General features: G+C 40.3%; 1 protein-coding gene and 1 long non-coding RNA gene across 4 annotated transcripts in view; one reads left to right on the top strand and one right to left on the bottom strand.

The window, feature by feature from the left end:
- Window positions 1-16,654, bottom strand: part of CFAP97 (cilia and flagella associated protein 97) — a 33,464-nt gene extending 16,810 nt beyond the window's left edge. The window contains exons 1-2 of one of the 2 annotated variants that reach the window (XM_067721659.1): window positions 16,512-16,654; window positions 8,069-9,120 (exon numbers count right to left, since the gene is read on the bottom strand). In XM_067721659.1, the coding sequence (XP_067577760.1) occupies window positions 8,069-9,116 (1,048 nt within the window). In that variant the 5' untranslated portion in view covers window positions 9,117-9,120; window positions 16,512-16,654. Of the gene's footprint in view, window positions 1-8,068; window positions 9,121-16,409 lie in introns of both variants that reach the window. The other variant, XM_067721660.1, reaches the window with a different exon arrangement.
- LOC137216007 (uncharacterized) lies at window positions 16,416-21,665 on the top strand. Of its 2 annotated transcripts, none has more exons than XR_010939539.1 (3): window positions 16,416-17,614; window positions 17,954-18,107; window positions 19,843-21,665. It is a non-coding gene; the product is annotated as an uncharacterized lncRNA (long non-coding RNA). The 2 variants fall into 2 exon arrangements; XR_010939538.1 differs by having other exon boundaries at window positions 16,663-17,614; window positions 21,258-21,665.
- The last annotated feature ends 1,486 nt before the right edge of the window (window positions 21,666-23,151 follow it).

Below are 23,151 nucleotides of genomic sequence, written 5' to 3'. Positions count from 1 at the left end.
CACACGTGACAGGAGAGAGTGAAAAGCAAATCATGCCTTCGCTTTACGAGTGAAAATAGTTCTGTCCTTGCAGATCCTCTCTAAAATCGTTGAGCTTGCTCCTTTAACACTGTTTCAGGCATTAGATTCTTCACACGAGCATGGTGCCTCTGTTGATTTGAGCTTTTATCAAACCTTCGGTAGTATCTGGTGGTGGGCCGAGGGTATCTGAGATTTCCTGCCTGCCTATCTGAACCCTGTCTGCTGCAGCCTGCCAGCAAAGACAAACAACGTGCTGCCAAGGGATGTGCCAGCAGCCACTAGTCCCAGTGTGGGCATCCTCTTTCTTACCGAGGGTAACGGGGGCTGTATCTTCCCCTTGAATACCATACTGTTTCATTTCCTCCTATGTTGCTATCAGTTTAGCAATAGGTCTGACAGGTTTCTCTGCTCATCAATGCTTCCTTATCCCGTTTCTTTCTCTTATATTAGTTTTCTTTCTCTTATATTAGTTTTTCTTCCCAGGATACACCCTCTAATAATGAATCTAATTATTTCCTACAGAATCTAGGTGGTAAAATCGGAAGTGGTGCATTTCTAAACCATCTGTTTCGCCCTCCAGATTTTTCCTAAACTGACCTCATTTTACCGTTACAAAGGATGAAAGGTACTTTAAAATCTAGTCATGTCAACTTCACTGCTCTCCAAACAGGAGCCATTCATGCCATAAGCCAATGCCTAACTTTGGTTTCCTCCACTACTCCACTTTCCAATGCCCTCTCTGCCTATTCAGGGATAAACAGCCCAAGGCCAAAGAACTAATTCCAATCATACCCTTTCCACATTTGCACAGCAAAGGAAGGCTGGGGATGGGAGTGGGAAGTCCCCCCAAAGTAAGATGTCTAATAATTCTAGTCTCCACTGACTTTCCCTTCTCACATTCTCACAGAACCCCAGAATCCTGTATTTAGAATGGACCTTAGCAATCTATATCAACTACCCCCATCTTACAAATGAAGAAACTGGGGCACAGAAAAGTTACTGCTTGTCTATGGTCATGTGGATGACACCCAGGAGCCTAAAAGTTGCTCTTTTTAAGTCTTTATTGAATTTGTTACAATATTGCTTCTGTTTTATTTATTTTTAAAATTAATTGATTTTTGGCTGCGGTTGGGTCTTTGTTGCTGTGTGCGAGCTTTCTCTAGTTGCAGCGAGCAGGGGCTACTCTTCGTTGCGGTGCGTGGGCCTCTCATTGCGGTGGCTTCTCTTGTGTGGAGCACGGGCTCTAGGCGCACGGGCTCAGTAGTTGTAGCACGTGGGCTCAGTAGCTGTGGCTCGTAGGCTCTAGAGCGCAGGTTCACTAGTTGTGGCACACGGGCTTAGCTGCTCCGCGGCATGTGGGATCTTCCAGGACCAGGGCTCGAACCCGTGCCCCTGGAATTGGCAGGTGGATTCTTAAACACTGCACCACCAGGAAAGTCCCTATGTTTTGGTGTTTTTGGCCCCGAGGCATGTGGGATCTTAGCTCCCTGACCAGGGATCAAACCCACACCCCCTGCATTGGAAGGAGAAGTCTTAACCACTGGACCACCAGGGAAGCCCCAGCCTAAAAGGTTCTGATTCCGCTTTCAGAATTTTCTTCACCCCTCTGTGTGAGTATTCAAGTTCAACACTGTTTCATTATCCCATGGCCTATAATTGGGACACTTGATTTTATGTTCTTTTATTATTAACTTTTCTTTCACAGGTTTAATATTTTTTCGTTTGAACTCACAAACTTATTAACAAAACATTTTTAAACCAATAAATAATGTTAACACTGTTAGCTAATAGAGGCATCCCTATCTAAAGTCTCGCCCAATATTTGCTGTAATAGCTTGCAAAATATTTACCTCAGAATTCACTATCTGAACGAATGAAGTGTTTTACTGTAGCTGTACTTGAGCTAGTGAGAATGTTTAAACTGAGAGGCTGCAGAGCATGCTGTGTTCCTACTCAGCTGTTCTCTGATGGGATCACAGGTCCTGCTCATACTTTTTAAAATGTGTTACCATTATCACTATCATCTTCCTCTCATTAAGTGAATTTAACTTCCCAGGAAGTGGAAAAGGCTGTGAAGAAATTAGGTGAGCCAAGGAGGCCTAAAAGGCCCACAGAGTGGGGTAATTGTTGGAAGTAATAAGGCTTATTGAGATATGAGTGCAGAGGGGCATACCTTGGCCAGGCACACATCGCATCTGACATGTCCGTGGAAACTGGACATGTGAAAACTTAATGAAAGAAATGAAGAAAACTTAATGAAAATATTCTTGGATCTGAAAAGCTTCACTGGGTAAACCGAGAATGAAAAATAATTAGAAAAATCTAAAGAAATACCTTATGCAATAGACTGATCTCCATAATTAATATTTAAAATACTTTACTACTATAAAGAATCTTTGGTGGTTTATTACTGACTCCAACAACAGATGTATCAACGGGCAAAACGCTGCTTTGTCCCTGTGCCTGTAGAAGCCCTGAATACCGCCTACTGGCAGGTCACTGCGATCAGGGCTCCCTACGGTGCAGCAGTATGAATAAAGCTTTCCTTTTACATTTTAGCTCAGTTTCCGGGTTAAACCAGTGTTTCAGTGTTTCAATTATATTTGGGAAACGGATAAGGGATTTGGGGTGGATTATCATTTTTCCAACTTAAAACTTAAAAATATATAGGCTTTCTGTATCTAAAAAGTTTCAGAAATGGACTAGCTAAGAGTTTTAATTATTTTCAATGGGACCAGGTAGCTTTTTTAATGTCTTGATACTCAGACTAGGGTCCTTGAATCAGCAGCATTGGTATCACCATCGGGCTGGCTAGAAATGTAGCTCCTTGGATTCTACTCTAGATTAACTGAACCTGAATCTGCATTTTAACAGGATCCCCAAGTGATTTGTATGTATATTGAAGTTTGAGAAGCTCTGGCCTAGTGGATAAAGCTGGCTGCCCAATTAGCATATATTCCTACTGTTGGGGTTCTGGGCAGGTCACCCCCAAACATGCCAAAGTGCCATATTGATGATTTTGAATTAAAGTTACTTAAGAAAAAGCTGGTGCAGGAATGACACTTTGACCCTCCTGTCTCTCTGAAAACAAGAACTGAATCTCTCAATGTGAAAGGTGCCCTCCCTGTACCAGGAGGGAGAGAGCCAATCTTATCACCAGTGATAGGGAACCTAGGACCAAGAAGGCTGCATAAACAAGCCTTGTTCTTCTTTGCTGATTTACTACTCCAAGCCCAATCCCTGTTAAGATTCTTCACTAATTAAAAACCCAAACCTAAGTTTCTTTGTCCTGTCAATTCCTCACAAAATTTATTGTTTGTCTATAAAGTATGAAAGCTGCCTGCCTTGCTTACTTCTTAGCTCCTATTTCTCTGAGACCTCCGTAAGTACGATTTAAATTTATTTTTTTCCACTGTTAATGTTTTGTCTCAATTTAATTTTTAGGCCAGCCAAAAGAACTCAAGAAGGAGAAGGGGAAAATTTTCTCCTCCCTGACACTACTTTCCCCTCCTTCTTACTTATTAACACATCCTGATTTTTAATTTTTAAAAATTTTTTTTAAGACAGCTAGCTCCTCCCCATGAAGCTATGTCCTTAAGAGGAAGTTGACCTCCCTCTCCGGACTCCCAACCCTGACTCCAGAGTGAGTTTACTGGCCTGGAATAATCCCATTCCCCTTGCCAGTCACTGTTTCAGGAATGGGAGTGTAACTCAGTTCTGAGCAATGAGACATAAGTGGAAGTCAGTTCAAGGTTCCTCCACTCTAAGAGAGCCAGACGTAGAGGCAGCTTCCATTTCTCTGGACACTGTCATGTCTGCATGTGGATCGTAAAAGTTGCTGCAGACATCTCTTGGTAGCCTAAGGATGAAGCCAACACTAGGGCTGGGGGAATACAGTGACAGAACCTGGGTCCCTGAGAACATTTTTAAGCCACTGAGTCAGTCAACCCTCAAGCTGGTCTATCTCTGGACTTTTTGTTATGTGAGAAACATTGTTTCATTAGGAATTTCTGTTTCTTACATCCAAAATCACCCTAAATAATACAAAGAGATAATCATTGATGGTACTGAACAAAAAGCTCAGATATCACAGACTATTTTCCATTAGATGGTTTTTTTTAAAACCTGACAATTCCAAAAGGGTCAAATGTTTTCTCCCTAAAGCAAGATAAGATTTTTATTGGCTGTGTCCTCTCTCATTCCTAGAATGGAGTGATGCTTATAATTTGTGGAATCAAACAGTACTTATAAGAATAAAAAAATGGAACAGTGAGCCCTTAAAATGAACCTACAAGTCATATTATACATTTTCATTTATCTTCTGTAACGTTTATTTTCAATATACTTACTTTTCTAATCTAAGAAAATTTTGTAAGATACTTTATAATGCCAAACGTTTGGCTGCTACTTTTAAACACATATAAATCACAGTAGAAATTATTAAGAACAATGTAGCAATAGACATTTGACACAGAAGAAACAGCAAATATATTAAGATGCATATTATTAATACAAAACATTAGGAGCAGTCTGCATTATCACATCAGATAGATTTTTATGCTTTAATTTCTTTTTTAATTTTTATTTATTTATTTTTTTGCAGCACGTGGGCCTCTCACCGTTGTGGCCTCTCCCGTCGCGGAGCACAGGCTCCAGACGCGCAGGCTCAGCGGCCATGGCTCACGGGCCCAGCCGCTCCGCGGCATGTGGGATCTTCCCAGACCGGGGCACGAACCTGTGTCCCCTGCATCAGCAGGCGGAATCTCAATCACTGCGCCACCAGGGAAGCCCCTTTATGGTTTAATTTCAACTACCTTCCAATTTTTTGCATTACAAATATGATTTTAAGAAACCTGTCACTTCAAGAAAAACAACTGACAGTATCTGTTGGCAATCATAAAATCTGAGCATTTTAGCAAAAATTAGAATTTTTGATAAACCTGAGTTTGATAGCTTCCCAAGAGCCTTCTAGTGAGATTGGTAGTGATATTAACAACTGTGATTTCTGTATGGTGTACTATGAAATATGTCAACATTTACATGCTCAGTGAACCAACATTTTCCAAATAACCTGTATATCATGTTACAAAACCATGCAAGGGCAAACAATACGTTCAAAATGTAAGACGGAGCAATAAATTCTAATGTAATGGACTACAAATTAACATCAGTTTCAAATTGTACATTGCAACTAACATTTAAGAAACTACTACTTGTGGAGTCTTGGTGTGGTATCAAAAAAATATCTAAAATTAACGGAAAAGGCTATTAAAACGCTCCATTTCCAGTTATATATCCTTGTAAAGCCAGATTTTCTTCATATACTTCAACCAAAACAATATATCACAATAGCTGTATGCAGAGGCTGACATGAGAATCCAGCTATTGCCAGGCATTAGAAACTAGCAAAAATCACTAACTTTTCTGGAACTATAGTTATGTTGTATAGAACACGTTACTTATATTAATACATAATGGGTTTACTATTACTTTTTTTTTTTTTCAGTACGCAGGCCTCTCACTGTTGCGGCCTCTCCCGTTGCGGAGCACAGGCTCCGGACGCGCAGGCTCAGCGGCCATGGCTCACGGGCCCAGCCGCTCCGCGGCATGTGGGATCGTCCCGGACCAGGGCACGAACCCGTGTCCCCTGCATCAGCAGGCAGACTCTCAACCACTGCGCCACCAGGCAAGCCCCCACTATTACTATTCTTAAATGAAGTAATAAATATTTTTTAAACTTCTGATTTAATTTCTAATATGGTAAATATTTATATAGATATAACCCACTAAACAAAAGCTTCCTGGGGTCCTCAATAATCTCTAAAAGAGTGCTTTTAGTCTTAAGGTCAAAAAGTTTGAAAACTGTTACGCTAGAGCACTGGGACTGATGCTGGAGATCCGGAAGAGATGAAGACAGAGGCAGCCCTCAACCTGACGAATTATCAACCCAATTTGTCATACACCTGATCTTACAGACTGCAAAGTGGCCATTACAATTATTTTTTAAGTGAAAATTGTTACACTGAATGGCTTGATAAAAAATTAGAGATATTGGGGCTTCCCTGGTGGTGCAGTGGTTGAGGGTCCGCCTGCCGATGCAGGGGACACGGGTTCGTGCCCTGGTCCGGGAAGATCCCACATGCCGCGGAGCGGCTGGGCCCGTAAGACATGGCCACTGGGCCTGCGCGTCCGGAGCCTGTGCTCCGCAACAGGAGAGGCCACAACAGTGAGAGGCCTGCGTACCGCAAAATAAATAAATAAATAAATAAATACTGTCTATTATGTGCCAATACTTGCTAGATTTGGGGATTCCATCAAGAAATAGGATGCTGCCCTCATGTTGCTTACACTGATTCCAGAGTCCCATGGAAGGAAATACGTTTTTGTGACAGAGAGGCAGAGGTGGGGTACGCAGCTTCTACACAGAATGTTCAGAAAGAGTATCCCTGAGAAGGTGACATAGAAACTGAGACCCTAGAAACAGACTGAAGTAGCCTCTACAAAGAGAAAGGCCAACGGCAAGTGCAAAGTGCCTCATGAATGCAAAGTATTCTGAGAACAGTAAGGAAGGAGTGTGACTGGACCAAGAGGTAATGAGAGAGAGAGAGGAAAGGAGATGTAGGCAAGTATCCATATGACGGACAGCAATGAATCATTCATCACTCTTAACTGCATATTAGACCAAGTGCATCAGAATCTCATGGCAGAGCCTAGGCATCAGTATTTAACAGTTTGTTTTGATAATTTAACAGTTCTCCAGGTGATGCTAATATACTGCCTCGGGTGAAAATCACTGATGTAAAGTCTGTTAGCCTATGATGAGGAATTTGGATTTAAACTAAGAGTAAGCCCACTGAAGAGTTAAGAAGAAAACTAATAGGATTGATTTATTTTTTAAAAGATCACTCTTGTTTGTTAGGGGAAGAAGGAGAGGGGCAAGAATAGAAAACTCAATCCTGAAAGTTTTAAGAGACTGAATGAGCATTTATCAGGAAAGATATATTGAGTAGAGTCTTAACCACTAGATGGTAATAGCCAATGCCAAGAATCTGATTTTTCAGACACACTAAACAATCAATAGGTACGATCAGAGCAAAGAAAACCTATAAAAGAAGGAACATTCACAAGTGTAAACTGCTCCAAAATACACTTTATCAATCTATGCGACTCATTTGACTAAATAGGGGATTTACTTATGCCCTTACATTGCCACCATATGTAGCTGAAGATTTATTCTTTCAAATAACATTTCAAACAAACAAAGACAGTGAGTCCTATTTACAACTTAAAAATTTTATCTCCAACTGCCTCAAAACCTAACCAGCAAGCTCAGTATTTTTACAGTTTTATATTAACTAGTCAAAGGTAAAGTTCAAAGTTGCTTTTATTTCACCTGGAATATTCTGTTCCTTTCAAACTAAATAATGGGTAATAATAAATTGAGACAAATACAGCAATCAGGATTATCCTAATTCTAAAATACTTCTATCTTAAAGTAACTACAACTTGAATTATGCTATTTTATCAACTTGGTAATTACTTTCAAGTAATGCTCTTCAGCCTTTCATTTAAAATCTAAAGAGTCTCCTACAGTTTACTTTACGTTCTCTAATTTGCCAGCATTCTTGCCACTTTCCCTGAAACAGGTCAGGTTATTTTAACCTTAGTGCTTCTGCCTTTCTCAAAGAAGAAAGTGAAACATATCTTATGCCTGTGTCTCTACCAAAGGTGGGAAAACATCTGGCTCCCCTTCTCTTGTTTACTTTATCCATCTGGTCTCTCCAGGCATTTTGAGTTTGTAAGGCACTAAACAGAATCAGTATGAAGTAGTTTCTAGTCCTAGCTGAGTAGCTTTGCAGTAATATAAACAATGATATTCCAGATATTTTTAAATGGAATATTTGGTAAAGCTATGATAATATCAATGATTCCAAACAATACAATTTTTTTAAGTGAAAAATCAAGGCAAATTCATATCATTTAATATTTAAGCTCAATATAATATTAAGTTTAATATTTAAATTCAATACACAGTTTTTAAAATTACCTTTTAAAAGATGATTCAGGTCCATTGTGTCATGTAAGACTTTTTCCTTGTATCTGTGGTCTAAACTGGAATCCAACACTGCCGACACTGAGGCAAGACTGGGCTCATGTTTTTCTTTCCCTTTTTTGTCTGATTTCAAAGACTTTGAATTATTTTTAAAATCCTCAACATTTTCATATACTTCTTGACTCACGTTCTCTTGCCTTTTAACTTTCATTTTTTGATTGTTTGATGCAGCCAGTTCAAAAGACTGAACAGGGCTGATGTCCGGAGTTGATAAAGGACTGACATCTGTCACAGTATCTTCAGATTCCTCGGTGTAGTCACCGACTTTTGGCTTAGTACCTGAAGTTTGTGCTCCTGTTGATTTTTCTCTCAGTTTATATTTCTGTTTTGGTGGCAAGTGGGTTACACCAAAGAGACGCTTCTTTAATGATGGAGATGAATCAGATAAACAGACATCAGACGCGGTATTTGAACAGTCTGTATCAGAACTTGAAGATGAGAAGGACAGAGAGGAAGAGGAATTACTTCTGGAATCCTTTTTACTTACACTTTTCTTGAAGTTATTAGATGGTTTAGCTGACTTTGACCTGACATGATGCTTTTTCTCATCATCACTGCTTTCCTCTCCATCTGTATAGTAATCACGTTCACCTTCTTTTACAATTTTGGGAATGCTACTTGGGATGGGCAAGTGTATTTTATGTTCTACTGTAGCATCACACAGTTTTGATCGTGAAGAAGTGGTCAAGAACAAAGAGTCCCTAGCTTGTATATTATCATTTTCTATGGGGTGTTCTTCTGGAGAAATTTTCTCATTTCTTTCAGTTCCCTTCTCAGCAAGATCACTTTTCCTTCTCTGTATTCCAAATTTCAAGTTTACATTTTCCGTATCTTTATCTATTCTCTCTTCAGCGTCATCATTTTGCTTGTCAAAAACTGAGTTACTTTCACATTTCTTTGCTTCTTCAAAGTCACTGTCAAAGAAAGAATGGTCCACTTCACCTTCTGATATATCTCCAAACTGATCCATGATGGCAAACATATATCTGAAAAGAGGGAAAGTGTAACCATCAGACAAAAGAGTAATTTCCAAATACTTTTCATTTTTATACAGTAATTGCAAATTTTCCAAAACTGAGAAGTTTGGGTAATAGATAAAGAGAAACATGAAAAAAACAAAACAAAAAAACACTACCAAAAACCAATAACTTGGACTTCCCTGGTGGCACAGTGGTTAAGAATCCACCTGCCAATGCAGGGGACACGGGTTCGAGCCCTGGTCCAGGAAGATCCCACATGCCGCGGAGCAACTAAGCCTGTGTGCCACAACTACTGAGCCTGCGCTCTAGAGACCGTAAGCCACAACTACTGAAGCCCGCTTGCCACAAGTACTGAGCCTGCACTCTAGAGCCCACAAGCCACAACTACTGAAGCCCGCGCGCCTAGAGCCCGTGCTCCACAACAAGAGAAGCCACAGCATTGAGAAGCCTGCGCACCACAATGAAGACTAGCCCCCATTTGCTGCAACTAGAGAAAGCCCATGTGCAGCAATGAAGACCCAACGCAGCCAAAAATAAATAAATTTTTAAAAACACCAATAACTCAGTGAAATGATAATGGGGCTACAGGGATAATATCAAGTAGCACCAATGATCTGAACAGTAAGTAAGTCTAATAGTTTGGTTCACAAGAAAATAATAAGAGATCGTCAGGCATATCACAAACATGGATACCTAGACTGGCCTCCAAGGAAAACCTGAATGCTATAAATTAAGTACAGTTAGAGTTTAGAATAAGAAAGGATGGTGTTAAAACCTCTTCAGATCAGCCTAGCCAGCCCAAACACACATCATTCTGGTAGAAATAGTTCAATGGGGATTAACAAACTTCCCTATTTCAGAACTTGTCTTTGTCCTATTCTGCTCCTCCACTGCCCTCACTGGGGGAGCAGCAGGAGATAAATCCTATTAAAAGTAAAAGTTCCCTCTGTCTCTTCTTAAAGAGGAACAAAACCTCTAAGACACATGTATACACAGTACAGGGAGCTTGGAGGAAAAACTTCCGAATATTTAATCACATATTGTTACATAACCACAATAAAAAGGGGGAAGTATGCATGTCTCATTGTGCTAAAGGGAGTCCAGCGTAAGAGAGATTTAGTATCTACTGAGATAGCAGACAGGCTTCTAAAATGGAAAAATTAAGGCATATTATTTAGACACGTGGAGTTAAATATCAGAAATGGATTAAAAAGTTCAAAGCAATTGCTGCTAATGTGGTGCCGGGACCACTATTTTGGCTATAAATCTTAAACTATTAGTTGACCTGTAAATTTATATGTGTACTACTAAGGTAAAAAATCAAAATTGATTTTAAAGTATTTTAATACTTCATGCAATTGGGATTAAACTGGAAATGTCAGTATAAAGTCATATTTTTCTTTCTCTCCTATTACAGGGGTCTACGCAGCAGTGTCACAGTATCTATCACTAATAATCTAGAATTTAGAGTTTGACCTCTCTAATACTATTCTCCACTAAAACCACTCCCCAAAACCAAGATCCTTTGGAAGGCAGCTGATTCCATTTCTGGAGGTAAAGACAAACAATAAGCCCAGAGTAGTGGTAATAAAACAAAGGATTCAGTTTAAAGGGGCTTCCACTGTCCAAGCTGGACAATCCTGCACTGAAGAACAAAAAAACACAAAATACACTTAAAAATAAAAAAGTAATTCTGTGGAAAGCCATTAGTTGATAATGAATTTCAAAAGAGGCAAATAACATGAGCTATGTCAAGGGAAAGGTATATACAAAATTCCAATAATAATAATAATATGTAGCCAACAATCCAATTATGGGTTCACTATATTCAAATCATGATTAATTCCATTACACCACATCAAGCAATAAAAGACTATGTAATCTGTATCCTAAATCAGCCATGATACTCTGCAGCCTTTGTTTAAGTGACCCTGCAATCTATAAAAACAAGTAGGTAGAGACATGATTTAAAAAGCAACCAAACTTATACTATTAACACTAATGTGACAGATTAATATGATAGGTTAAGGTTTCTGCCGTTAAAGTTTTGAAAAACTTAAGAGATTCTGATATATTAAACTTGCAAAAATTTAACTGTAATCAACTTTTAAACACTTAAGGGAATCTGATTAAATCAGTAAGTTTAGACTTAGGTTTACAAAAAACATCTAAGTACTTAGGTTTCCTTTGTGAGATCTATAAGTGTGTCTTGTTAGCTGTTTGAGGTACTTAAGAAAATCAAATATACTAAAATTGTAATCGTGCCATTAATTAAGCAGGTTTGCAAATGGTATAAGTATTCAGGAAAATTTAAGCTAAATGAAGATAAATTAAGAGAGGATTAAGTACAAGTGAGTTTTAAAATTCTAACACATTATTATATTTAAACTGAAATAAGATGTAAGTAGATTTTAAAGATTTCAGAGAAATTAGACTAAAACTTATAATATTTATTGTATTTAATAAATATTAAATACAAGAAATATTATTTCCCGCAGCATGGATTAATGCCCTCTTTATGTTTTAAAATTCAAATCAACAGAAGGAAGCCTCCTCCCCAAAGGATTTACATATGTTAAAAAAAAGAAAAATTCAAACAAGTACATTTTAAAGATCTAATTGGCTTTATTGAACAATTCATGAATCAGGCAGCATCCCATCCAGAGAGTAGAGGGGAGCTCCAAAGGGCTACAGAAAGGGAAAGGTTTTTAAAGGCAAGACAAGGAACTCATATATAAAAAAGACTATTTCAGGCTTAGGTAACCTACCCATGGGGGACGAAAGGGGTCTGTGTGGCAGTTTACCTCATCTCCCTTTGGGGGATGGACAGGGCCCTGTGACAGATTACCTCACTGGTGCTGACCAGAACATTTCTGACTGACCGGTTAAGACTACATTTCTGGGGGAGGTTGAAGCTTCAAGTAGGTTAGGTATGAAGCCCCAGTTTGGTGGGGCGGCCCAGCAGACGTGACTCCATCTGGAGCCTGTAGTTTTCTTTTTAACAACTCCCCCGTTTTGATCAGACTCAGCTTAAATGAGAGATGTGATTAAAATCTAAGGCATTAGCACCACTCTCAGCTACTGCTCTGAAGTTCTCAAAGTTTGCTGTTCCTTTGTGTGGCATCCAGAGGTTATGATGCTTTTGCTTAACCCATGTGATATTCACAGGTCACAGCTTCAGGCTCAATCTTTAAGTCAGTCGTTTTCTTCTTTACTTTTCTGACGTTCAGTCTTAGGGAGATCATTTCCTTGATGGTTAGTGGCTGTGACTGTGCATTACAGCATTTCTTTTAATACAGAAAAAAACTTGAATATAGGAATATTATGAATCCATTAAAATAATTATTTAAATCAGGGGTCAGCAAACTACTGTGCCTGGGCTAAATGCAGCCCACCATTTGTTTCGTAAATAATGTTTTATTGGGATACAGCCCCACTTACAGGTTTAGGGACTGTCTCTGACAGCTTTCCCACTACACCTGCAGAGTTAAGTAGCTGTGACCAATACCATAGGGCCCACAAAGCCTAAAATATTTACCAACTGATCCCTTTAATGAAAAATTTTGTGGACACCTGATTTAGGTGCTATTATCAGCATGAAAAATGCATAATACAAAATTGTTATCCATCTTGGGTTAATAATACAATTTAGACATTTAAACAAAAACTAGGGGAAAAAAGAACAAAAATGAAGAGTTGAAAAATCAACAATCCCGCTGCATTTTTAATATTTCCATTACTGTTACTGTAATAGTGTTCATGCAATAAACTAAGCAAGTAAGTGATGACAGGGAGTCTGCACAGTGAAAGAGAACAAATTGAGCCAGACACTCAGGCTCAAAACTTGGTTCTGATGCTTCCCAGTTGTGTGTTCCTGGGCACAAGTACAAGGATGTTCATCACAGCCCTGTCTGTCACAGCACTGACTTAGAAAAAACTCAATGTCTAGTAAGAGGAAAATGGATAAGCAAAATGTTGTATATGATATATTATATATCAGTCAAAAAGGATAAGCTGAGATCTACAAAAGTTATGTTTACCAAGAGAAAAGAATTAAATGAATGACAATACAATTATGAAAAACAACACACACACACAAAACAAAACTAAATTCTCAAGGGCACAAACACATAAATAAAATTCTACAGCACGGGCTGGGAGGACATACACTAAACATCTAAGAGTATGAGCCTATAAGCGGAGGGAGGAATGAGGCTGGGAAAGTGGACAAAGGAGAAAAGTTAAGAACCTGGGCAGAGGCGCAGAGGCCTGTGATTACGGGTCATCACAGACCTAAAGAGTACGACTGATCGTTATCAATCCAATTCTGCCCACCTGAGTTCAAAAAGAAAAACAACAAATCAAATCAGCTGCTGAATGATGGGCAGCTCTTATTAACATTGTCATTAAATTCTCCCCAAAGTCAGCCTTTTTTGTAAGGTAATTCACCCTTTAATCCAAAATGTCAAGGGCTGGAATAAAAGAGCTGTGGTTAATGTTTTTCCCATGGTTAAGACTGCCTTTAGGACTCAAGAATTTTTTTTACAAGGTTCTTAAAATTTTAAAAGCGAATGGTTTCATAGCACAGCCCAGAGCACAAATTTCCTAGCCAGTTTAAAAAACAAATCTTTTAAAAAGCTAATCATCCAAATCATTCCAACTTCCATCCCTCTACAAAACTTGTTTACATTTCTATGGAAATAAAATTACTAACATAACTAAGTCTCACTTGTACTAGTGCTGTTATTCTACTACTACTAATAGCCGGAAGTATTGAGTATTTACATGTTAGCATCATTCTAAGTGCATTACAAGTATTAACTCATTGAATCTCTACAATAACTGTAAGAGATTTCATCACTCCCATTTGGCAGAGAGGAAGCTGAAGCAGACCAAGAACTTGCCCGAAGCCATAGAGCTAAGAAGCGGCACAGCCAAGATTCTAAAGCAGGCTGTCTTGAGGACCATGCTACTAACCACTGTTCTACTCTGCTTCAAAGTATGGTCCTTCCAAAAGGCTAGGAACTGAGACTTCCTTTTTTGAACTTTAAAACACATTGTTGTGATATCTATTATTTATTTGATGGTAAACAGTGGGCAAGATAAGAAGACCTTCCCCTCACAGGGATTTTTAAGGGAAATGGGACTTGTTTAGCAATAGAGCTTTAGAAACAGTTCTTTGCAAAAAAGGGTGGTCTGTACAGTTAAAATTAGATACATATGTCAGTGTTTGCCATGCATTTTACTAGATATATTTGCTGTGTAGCAGTTTTCCTCTAACAAAGTAATCTGGAACAAATTTCATTGCCATTGCAAATTAAATAAACCAGTCACCTTAGGTAAATTGTTAACCTAGGTAATAAGAATTCAGAACTTTGAATCAACTTGTGACTCTCTATCCCAAGCTGAGCTTGGGACCCAACCCCCTTTCCAAAGAGAGTAATGAATTCCAAAGGTATTTCTGGCAAGGAGAGTGACATTTCTGGAACTCATTAAACCTGGAGTAGCAACATACAGTGTAGGACAACTTGCATTACATTCTGCTTGGTCAAACCATTGGGTTAGCCAAAAAGCTCGTTCAGGTTTTTCCGCAACATCTTTTTGAATGAAGCACTTAGCCCTGGGTGCGCTATGGTGAAGAGTCTAGAACTGAAGTTATGATTAATTGTTTATCAGACCAAGGGCTCATAGGAATAAAAGAAATGACTAAGAGAAAGGGTGTGTTCAGATACTTGAAGGACTGTGATATGAAACAGACTTGAGAGCTATTATTTGTAGCTCCAGAGGTAGAACTTGCATCAACAGATGGAGTGCATACGAAAGCTGTTCTGAGTTTAACATGAGAATTGCTGAAAAATGGAATGGGCTGCCTTCTAAAATTAGGAGCCATAAGTCACTAGATAATGTTGGAGCGAAGACTGGATGGCCATTTGCTGGGATGTTGCAGAGGGAATTTATAAATTTGGAGGCTATGACCTTTCCCAGCCCTAACATGAACTAGGTCTAAATCCCAAAGTCTAACCGTAAGCCAAATGATTACAGATCCTTCTTTGAAATCCCTGTTTCTCAAAGTTGTTTCCTGCCTTTCCTGTCTTACCAGACTGGGAACTCCTGGTATCTTGCTCATCTTTATATCCTAGTGCCTAAAGTAGGACCTGACAAATACTAGACATTCAAAGAATGTTTATCTGATGAAGGAGTTTGGAGTTAGGAGATTTAAGGCTGGGCCCTAGTTCTGCTCTTTGCTAGCCAGTTATGTAAGCACAACAATCACCTCTTTCACCTGAGCTAGTTTCCTACAGCTGTCCCTCATTCCCCGCCCCTCACACACACCGGAATCAACTATCCCCTTATCTGCATTTATAAGGTTCCTGTAGTCCCCAGTAGGTGTAAGCATCTGTCTCCCTAAGGGGTCACAGTTCACGAGAGGGGTGCATAGCCCATTGCCTGGGAGACTTTTCAGGTTTAAGTTTAGGTTCATAACATCCAACAGACCGGTTATTGTAAGGACTTAAACATTCAGGTGATTTAATTAACGGAAAAATTATCCAACTGTCCCGCTAAGCAATCCTTTTGATAACATTCACTTCAAAGTGAGATTCAAATCAAATGACAGTTCATCAGGCTGCAATAACCCTGCTCGTGCTCAATGAGGACAAATACTTGCCAAAGGTGCCCGGGAATCACTTGGACACACAATTTGTACAGCCCCTGCAGAACCAGCAATAGAAATACTGATGCTTTCACGTTCCATCAGGAAAACACACAAATAGGAATCTGGCATTTTTAACTGCCATTTTGATACTATGACATTACATTTCTGTAGTTTTGACATATGATTTGGTCCAAAGAAGGTAACCGATTGGGTACACGAAAATCTCGGGCCAAAGTAAACACCTGTATTCCAGGAACTCTGGTTCTTTACACGACCCCCTCCTGATCTCGCTAGGTAGCGGATAATAACTGACATCCCCCTCCCGCCTCAGGGGTCAGGGTCAAGTCCCCGGAGGTGGGCGGCTGTGCCCTGAGCCGGGATCCCGGTCACGACCACGTCTTAAATTCACGGCCGACCCCGACCCCCAAGCCACCCGCGAACGCGCCCCAGGGCAGGCCGGGCCGTCCCACCGCGGCCGGCTGGGGTTGCGGGCCCCGTGGTCCCGCCGGCCCAGACGCCTCCGCGGTGGTTACACCCGCCGTGCGAGGGTCTGCCCGTGCCGCAGAGGAGGCGGGGCGCAGGGCTCGGGGCCCGGCCGGCCCGCCTTCCTAACCTCCCGCGCCGGCTTCCGCATACCGACCCTGCGTGCTCGCCGAGGCCTGGGCTCCGGAGACGAAAAAGTATCCTGAACGGGGGGCGGGGGCTCTGCGAGGGGAGGAAGGGTCGCCCGCGCGCCGCTCACCTGGGAACCGCGACCACCGCAGCAGCCCAGCGCCGCCCGCGGCGTTCCGGCCTCGCGCACGCGCACGCGCTCCCGCAGCCCCGGCGGCGGCTCGAGCTTCCGTAGGCGGAGAGAGCGGAACTGGAAAAGAGGTCGCAAGGGTACGCGGCGAGTCCCGTGGGAACGGGGCGGTGCCAGAGGCCCCGCGCGGCGCCGTTCCTCGCGGCGGGCGTCACAGAGTGCGGCGGGCCAGCCCCGCTCCGGCCGGCGGGGGGCGCGAGGCCTGCCCGACGACCCTCCTCTCGAATGGCAAGGGACGCGGGAAGAGAGTGATCTCCGCGCCCTCGGCTGCCCGGTGCCCCGCCAGGGTGTTACTGCTGCTGCCTCTCGGCTGTTAACCGCAGTGCGGGTGGACCTAGTTGTTGCAGTGGCTGATGTCATGGGGAAAGCTGCTTTAATTATCTTGTACCCGAACAGCAGCAATGATAATAAATACGAAGGCGGCTGTGCCTGTGATTATTTCTATCAGCAAAGTTCAGTTCAAAGAATTAGTTAGCTTTATGGGCCAGGGGCTGGTAACACATTAGAAAGTCCTCTGACTACTGGTAAATGAGATGGGTAGTTAAAACAATATAGGAGGGGCTCCCCTGGTGGCACAGTAGTTGAGAATCTGCCTGCCAACGCAGAGGACACGGGTTAGAGCCCTGGTCTGGGAAGATTCCACATGCCACGGAGCAACTAGGCCCGTGAGCCACAACTGCTGAGCCTGCGCGTTTGGAGCCTGTGCTCCGCAACAACAAAGGCCCGCGCACTGTGATGAAGAGTGGCCCCCGGTCTCTGCAACTAGAGAAATCCCTGGCACGGAAACGAAGACCCAACACAGCCAAAAATAAATTAATTAAAAAAAATAACAACAATCTAAGAAAAATGATTTCTGTCCAATGTATTGAAGGCAGCAATTTTTCGCTTTTGAACTTGCAGGCACATAGTAGGTACGGTAGAACAATGGTGCCCCGTAGATGCCCACCTCCTATTCCCAAACCTGGAATATGATGCTTTACATGGCAAAAGGGACTTTGTGATTAAGGATCTTCAGATAGGAAAATCAACCTAGGTTATCCCAGGTGAGCTCTATGTAATCATAAGTGTCCTTATAAGAGGGGAGGCAAGAAATTCGGGGTCAGTAATAAAAGACATGGCACTAGAAGCAAGAGGTTGTAATACACAGCATGGTGACTATAGTTAATACCCTCTTGTATATTTGATAGTAGCTGAAAAAATAGATCTTAAAAGGTTTCATCTTAAGGAAAAGAAATTTGTATATATGTGAGGTAATCAATGTTAACAAGACTTGCAGTGATCATTTCGTAATATGTACATAAATCATTTTGTTGTACACCTTAATGTTATATGTCAATTATACCTCAATAAAACTAGGTTAAAAATTTTTTGTTTTAAAAAAGAAGAAGCAAGAGGTTGGAGTAAGGGGCTGTGAGCCAAGAGTTGAAGGCACATCTGGAAGCTGACAAAAGGAAGAAAGGGGATTCTCCCCTTGAAGCCTCCAGAAGAAATGCAGCCCAGCCCATACCTTGATTTTAGATTTTGACCTCCAGAAAGGTAAGAGAATAAATTTGTGTTGTTTTAAACCGCTAAGTTTGTAGTAATTTGTTACGGCAGCAACAGGAAATTAATACAATAGGTACCCAATATTTTTTACATGAAAGTATAGGGAAAGGAACTGGTTAGCCATATCCTAGGGAGTCTCATTAAGGAATTGGCTCTATTTTTGTTCTTCATTATGCATTTTGTACTTACTGGTCGTAACTACCAACAAGCACAGAGAATCATTTCTCTGTCGTTTTAGGAGGCTAAAAGGAAGGATTTCACTTAATTTTGCTTGAAAAAACTATGCTAACACCATTTTCCAGGGATGGTTGTCCACCCTGTGGTCAGAAGTTTATTATACAAAGGAGTTGAATAGCCATTTCTCCAAAGAAGATGGCCAATAAGCACATGGAAAGGTGTTCAATAGCATTAATCATTAGGGAAATGCAAATTAAAACCATGAGATATCACCTCACACACATTGGGATGGCTATTAAAACAAAACAAACAGAAAATAACAAGGGTTGGCAAAGATGGGGAGAGATAGGAACCCTTGTGCATTGTTCCTGGGAATTTAAAATGGTGTTGCTGCTGTGGAAAACTATGGCAGTTCCTCAAAAAATTGAACACAGAATTACCATCTGACCTAGCAATTTCACTTCTGGATATATACCCAGAAGAATTGAAAGCAGAGTCTCAAACAGATATTTATACACCCATATTCAGAGCAGCATTATTCACAATAATGCTTCCAAAGGATGGAAGCAACCCAAATGTCCATCAACAGATGACTGGATAAACAAATGTCCATCAACAGATGACTGGATAAATGTGGTATATACAAGTAATGAAATATTCAGCCATAAAAAGTAACGAAATTCTGACACATGCTACAATATGGATGAACCTTGAAAACGTTACACTAAATGAAAGAAGCTAGACATGAAAGGACAAATATTGTATGATTCCACTTACATGAGGTACCTAAAATAGGCAAGTCATAGCAACAGAAATTAGGGTCGAAATTCCCAAGGGAAGAAGGGAATGGGGGAGTTATTGTTTAATGGGTACAGAGTTTCAGTACGCAATGACAAAAATATTCTGGAGATGGATAGTGGTGATGTTGTGCAACAATGTGAAAGCATTAATGCCACTGAATTATATTAAAAATGACTAAAATTGTAAATTTTGTATATATTTTACCATGATAAAAAATAAGATTATTACATCTCAAGCTTTAATTTTGGCTCTTTTCTGTGCTATGAATTTGTAAGTTTTGCCCTTTCCCTGATTTTCTTTTCCTGAAGGAGCATCTATATTGAATGAATGAACCAATGAACTATATTGTAAATAAGCTCCTTCATGACAGAGATTTTATTTGCTTTGTTCCTCTTCATAGTTCATATGAGGTCATCAACTCATAGGTGAAAAAAGGTCTTTCCCCAAATTCACTGAATCTGGACTCTTTTGTCAGAAAAGATGTAAATATTGTCCCTCCTGTCCTTTTTAAAAATTGTTCCTCACTTATTTGTAAACCTCCCGAAACAATTAAATAGAAGAAATTCAGAAAGCAAAATGGCTTAGATTCCCAGGAAAGGTAACATTTGAAATTTCCTTAACTCCCACAAAGCAGAAATAGCTCGCCTCTTGTCACCCTAGAACTCGGTAATACCTTTCTTATAATATGTATTACATTACTTTATGCCTCCCTTCCCCACCCCCTTTTTCCTCCCCCCACCCCAATTAGACTGTGAGCTCTTCAAGGACAGAGACCGTATTTTATACTACTTTCTAGCAAAGCCCCTGGCTAATATTTTTGGACTGAGTGAGAGAATGACTAGAAGTCACGTACTGCCTTCCAGAAGTTTACAATCTATTTCCCTGGCAGTCCAATGCAAGCGGTGGGGTTTGGATCCCTGGTCAGGGAACTAAGATCCCACATGCTGTGTGGTGTGGCCAGGAAAAAAGCCAAATGAATACCATTATTATTGTATTAGTTTTGTAAGGACATTTTCATGTAATGTAGAAAGCAGTTTGTTTTGTCCTTTGACATTACTTTTAACTATTGTATTTGAAGGATAGCATAATGAAGGAGAATCCTATAATTTAGGTCCTACTACCAACTAGCTATGTGATTTTGGGCAAGTCATGTAACTTCTTTGAACCTCAGTTCCCTCATCTGCAAAATGGGATTTTAATATTTAACTCTATATTCCTTTATAGAGTTGTAGTGAGAAACATATGTTTTGAAAAGGATTTCTGAAAGTTAAAGTTCCTGTTCAAATATGAAATATTTTTATTACTGTTATTTTGTCTGTTCAATTATTCTAGATATATTTTCCTAGAAGGATAACATTTATTCATTGAAAAATATGTAAATTAAGGGCCTACTCTGTGCCAACCCCTGTTCTGAACTGTGATTAATTCTCTAATACTAATTTTTACTTCCCCAAAATATGTTCTCTTTCCTATAGCAAATAAATGACAAATCAGAGACACTGGCTTCTTTTAGGTAGTGTATAAAAGCTTTATATAGGGCTTCCCTGGTGGCGCAGTGGTTGAGAGTCCGCCTGCTGATGCAGGGGACGCGGGTTCATGCCCCAGTCTGGGAAGATCCCACATGCCGCGGAGCGGCTGGGCCTGTGGGCCATGGCCGCTGAGCCTGCGCGTCCGGAGCCTGTGCTCCGCAGTGGGAGAGGCCACAACAGTGAGAGGCCCGTGTACCGCAAAAAAAAAAAAAAAAAAAAAAACTTTATATAATCTTAAATGCATAGCATTAATCTTAAACTATTCAAGATCCTTTCCTAACTTATGCAAGTACGTGTAATAATTGTGCACTGCCTACTTTATATTTTATTCTACTCATGACAAATATGAAACAGCATATAAGTCAGTTCAAAGTTTTTCAGCATGCATATATTTTGGAGAAATTAGATACAAAGTAAACAATTTATTTTCTTTCTCTATAATCTGCTCTCCAATAATACTGGATATCCAAATCTGAATGAGCTTAGAATTTTCTTTTATGCTTTGTGTTTCATAGCTTGAAAATGTTAGGGTAAAATAAGGCTAACGGCTACATCACCAAACTTCCAGCTGACATAGTTGTACACTGCCTCCTATGTCCCTATCCTTATCCAGGCTCTTTTCTCTATCTCATAGGTAGGTGGACGCAGATTATGAACAAGAACAGGAACAAGAAATGTGAACTTTAACATGTTTGAGGGATAAGTCCTTAGATGCTACTGATTTTGGTGACCAGCTGGATGATCCAACAAAAACTGATGAGTGTATTCTGTCAAAGTAAATTGTGGTGGGTTGTTAAAGTAATGGAACCAATGAATTACACTTCCCAACGTTTAACTCCACACGTAGGCCCCCTCTCCTATTTAACTCCTGGTTGGGCCATATGATTTGCTTTGGCCAATGGGATGTAAGCAAACATAACACAAGTGAAAGCTTAAAAAGAACTTGTAGTATATATCACATCTCTGAGATTGTCATGTGAAGAAGCCCAAGCTACCTCTTGGAGGATAAGAACACAGGGAGCAGAGACAAGCCATCTCAATGGAGGCTCCATAGTCCAAGCAGCCCCAGCTTATGCACCAGGAGATCACAGCGTTGTTAGTGACCCAGGCAAGAAGAACAGAACTAACTGCCCAATGACCCCAGCCCAATTGCTGACCTACAAAATCATAAGCAAATAAAATGGTTTTTATTTGGTGGTAGTTTGTTATACAATAGCAGATAATTGACATACTCTATTTCCCTAAATTTCAGGTCAAAACTTAAGTAAATTGAAATGATCCTTTTTTGTGTGTGATCTACCCTCGTCAATTCTTTATCTTGATACCAGCTAATTTAGTTTACAATACTTTCCTTTGTAATTCTCTTTCTCTTTGAAGATTAATACGAAGACACTTCTGCCCGAAAGTTTCCCAATATGAATAATTTTACTTACTAATAAGGAGCCTCACTCAGCATAATTTATATATCTGTGTTCTAAAATTTTGTTCAGATTCACCTTCCTCTTCGAAATGTTGTATATGTTTCCTTTAACAGTCCACTATTTTTTTAATAAATTTATTTTAGTTATTTAATTTATTTTTTTGGCTGCATTGCATCTTCGTTGCTGCTCACGGGCTTCCTCTAGTTGCTGTGAGCGGGGGCCACTCCTTGTTGCGGTGCGTGGGCTTCTCATTGCGGTGGCGTCTCTTGTTGCAGAGCATGGGCTCCAGGCGTGCAGGCTCAGTGGTTGTGGCTCGCGGGCCCTAGAGCGCAGGCTCGGTAGTTGTGGTGCACGGGCTTAGTTGCTCTGTGGCATGTGGGATCTTCCCGGACCAGGGCTCGAACCCGTGTCCCCTGCATTGGCAGGCAGATTCTTAACCACTGCACCACCAGGGAAGCCCTACTATTTGTTTTTAAAGTATTTTATAATTTTTTCACTTTTATTTTTTGAAGTTTGACCATACTTATATCTGTATTTTCTGTAAATCACACTCTGCTTGAAAGTTACAGAAAAGAGAGGTTAACGGACCTGTTAGGGTCTTGCACTGAATCAGTAGGAGAAACTATAATGATACCTAGGTCTTTTGATTCATGTTAATACCTATTCACAATTTTATCCAAAGTGGTCAAAGGCAAATACTGTGGTTTTCTCTCTAATCCTGTGGTTACCTTCAAGGAGAGCCAGGGGGTTTAAGGAGAAATATACTAAATAGTGAAGGGGAAGATGCATCACATATTTTGACAGAGATTGGGTGTTGTCTACCTATTTACACTATCTAATATTTTAAATGTCAAATTTTCACTTAATTTGTCCTTATAATATCCCAGTGAGTTCAGACAAACACCATTCCCATCTTACATAAGAGAATAATGAAGATAGCCTGTGGAGCATTTAATTATAACCTGTCAGAATATGCTGGCCATAAGGAATATAAATAAGGCATCTCTACTTAATTTGGTCTTTAACTTAGACCTGGTAGGACTCAACACCGACTTCTGGGAGGGAACACCGGATTCTAATTTAATACCTGACTTCTCCCTCAATACC

This window comes from Pseudorca crassidens, chromosome 21, assembly GCF_039906515.1.
Source record: "Pseudorca crassidens isolate mPseCra1 chromosome 21, mPseCra1.hap1, whole genome shotgun sequence".
NCBI classification, from domain to species: domain Eukaryota; kingdom Metazoa; phylum Chordata; class Mammalia; order Artiodactyla; family Delphinidae; genus Pseudorca; species Pseudorca crassidens.
Note: the sequence above shows the minus strand (reverse complement) of the source record. Positions and strands in the feature narration are given on the sequence as shown.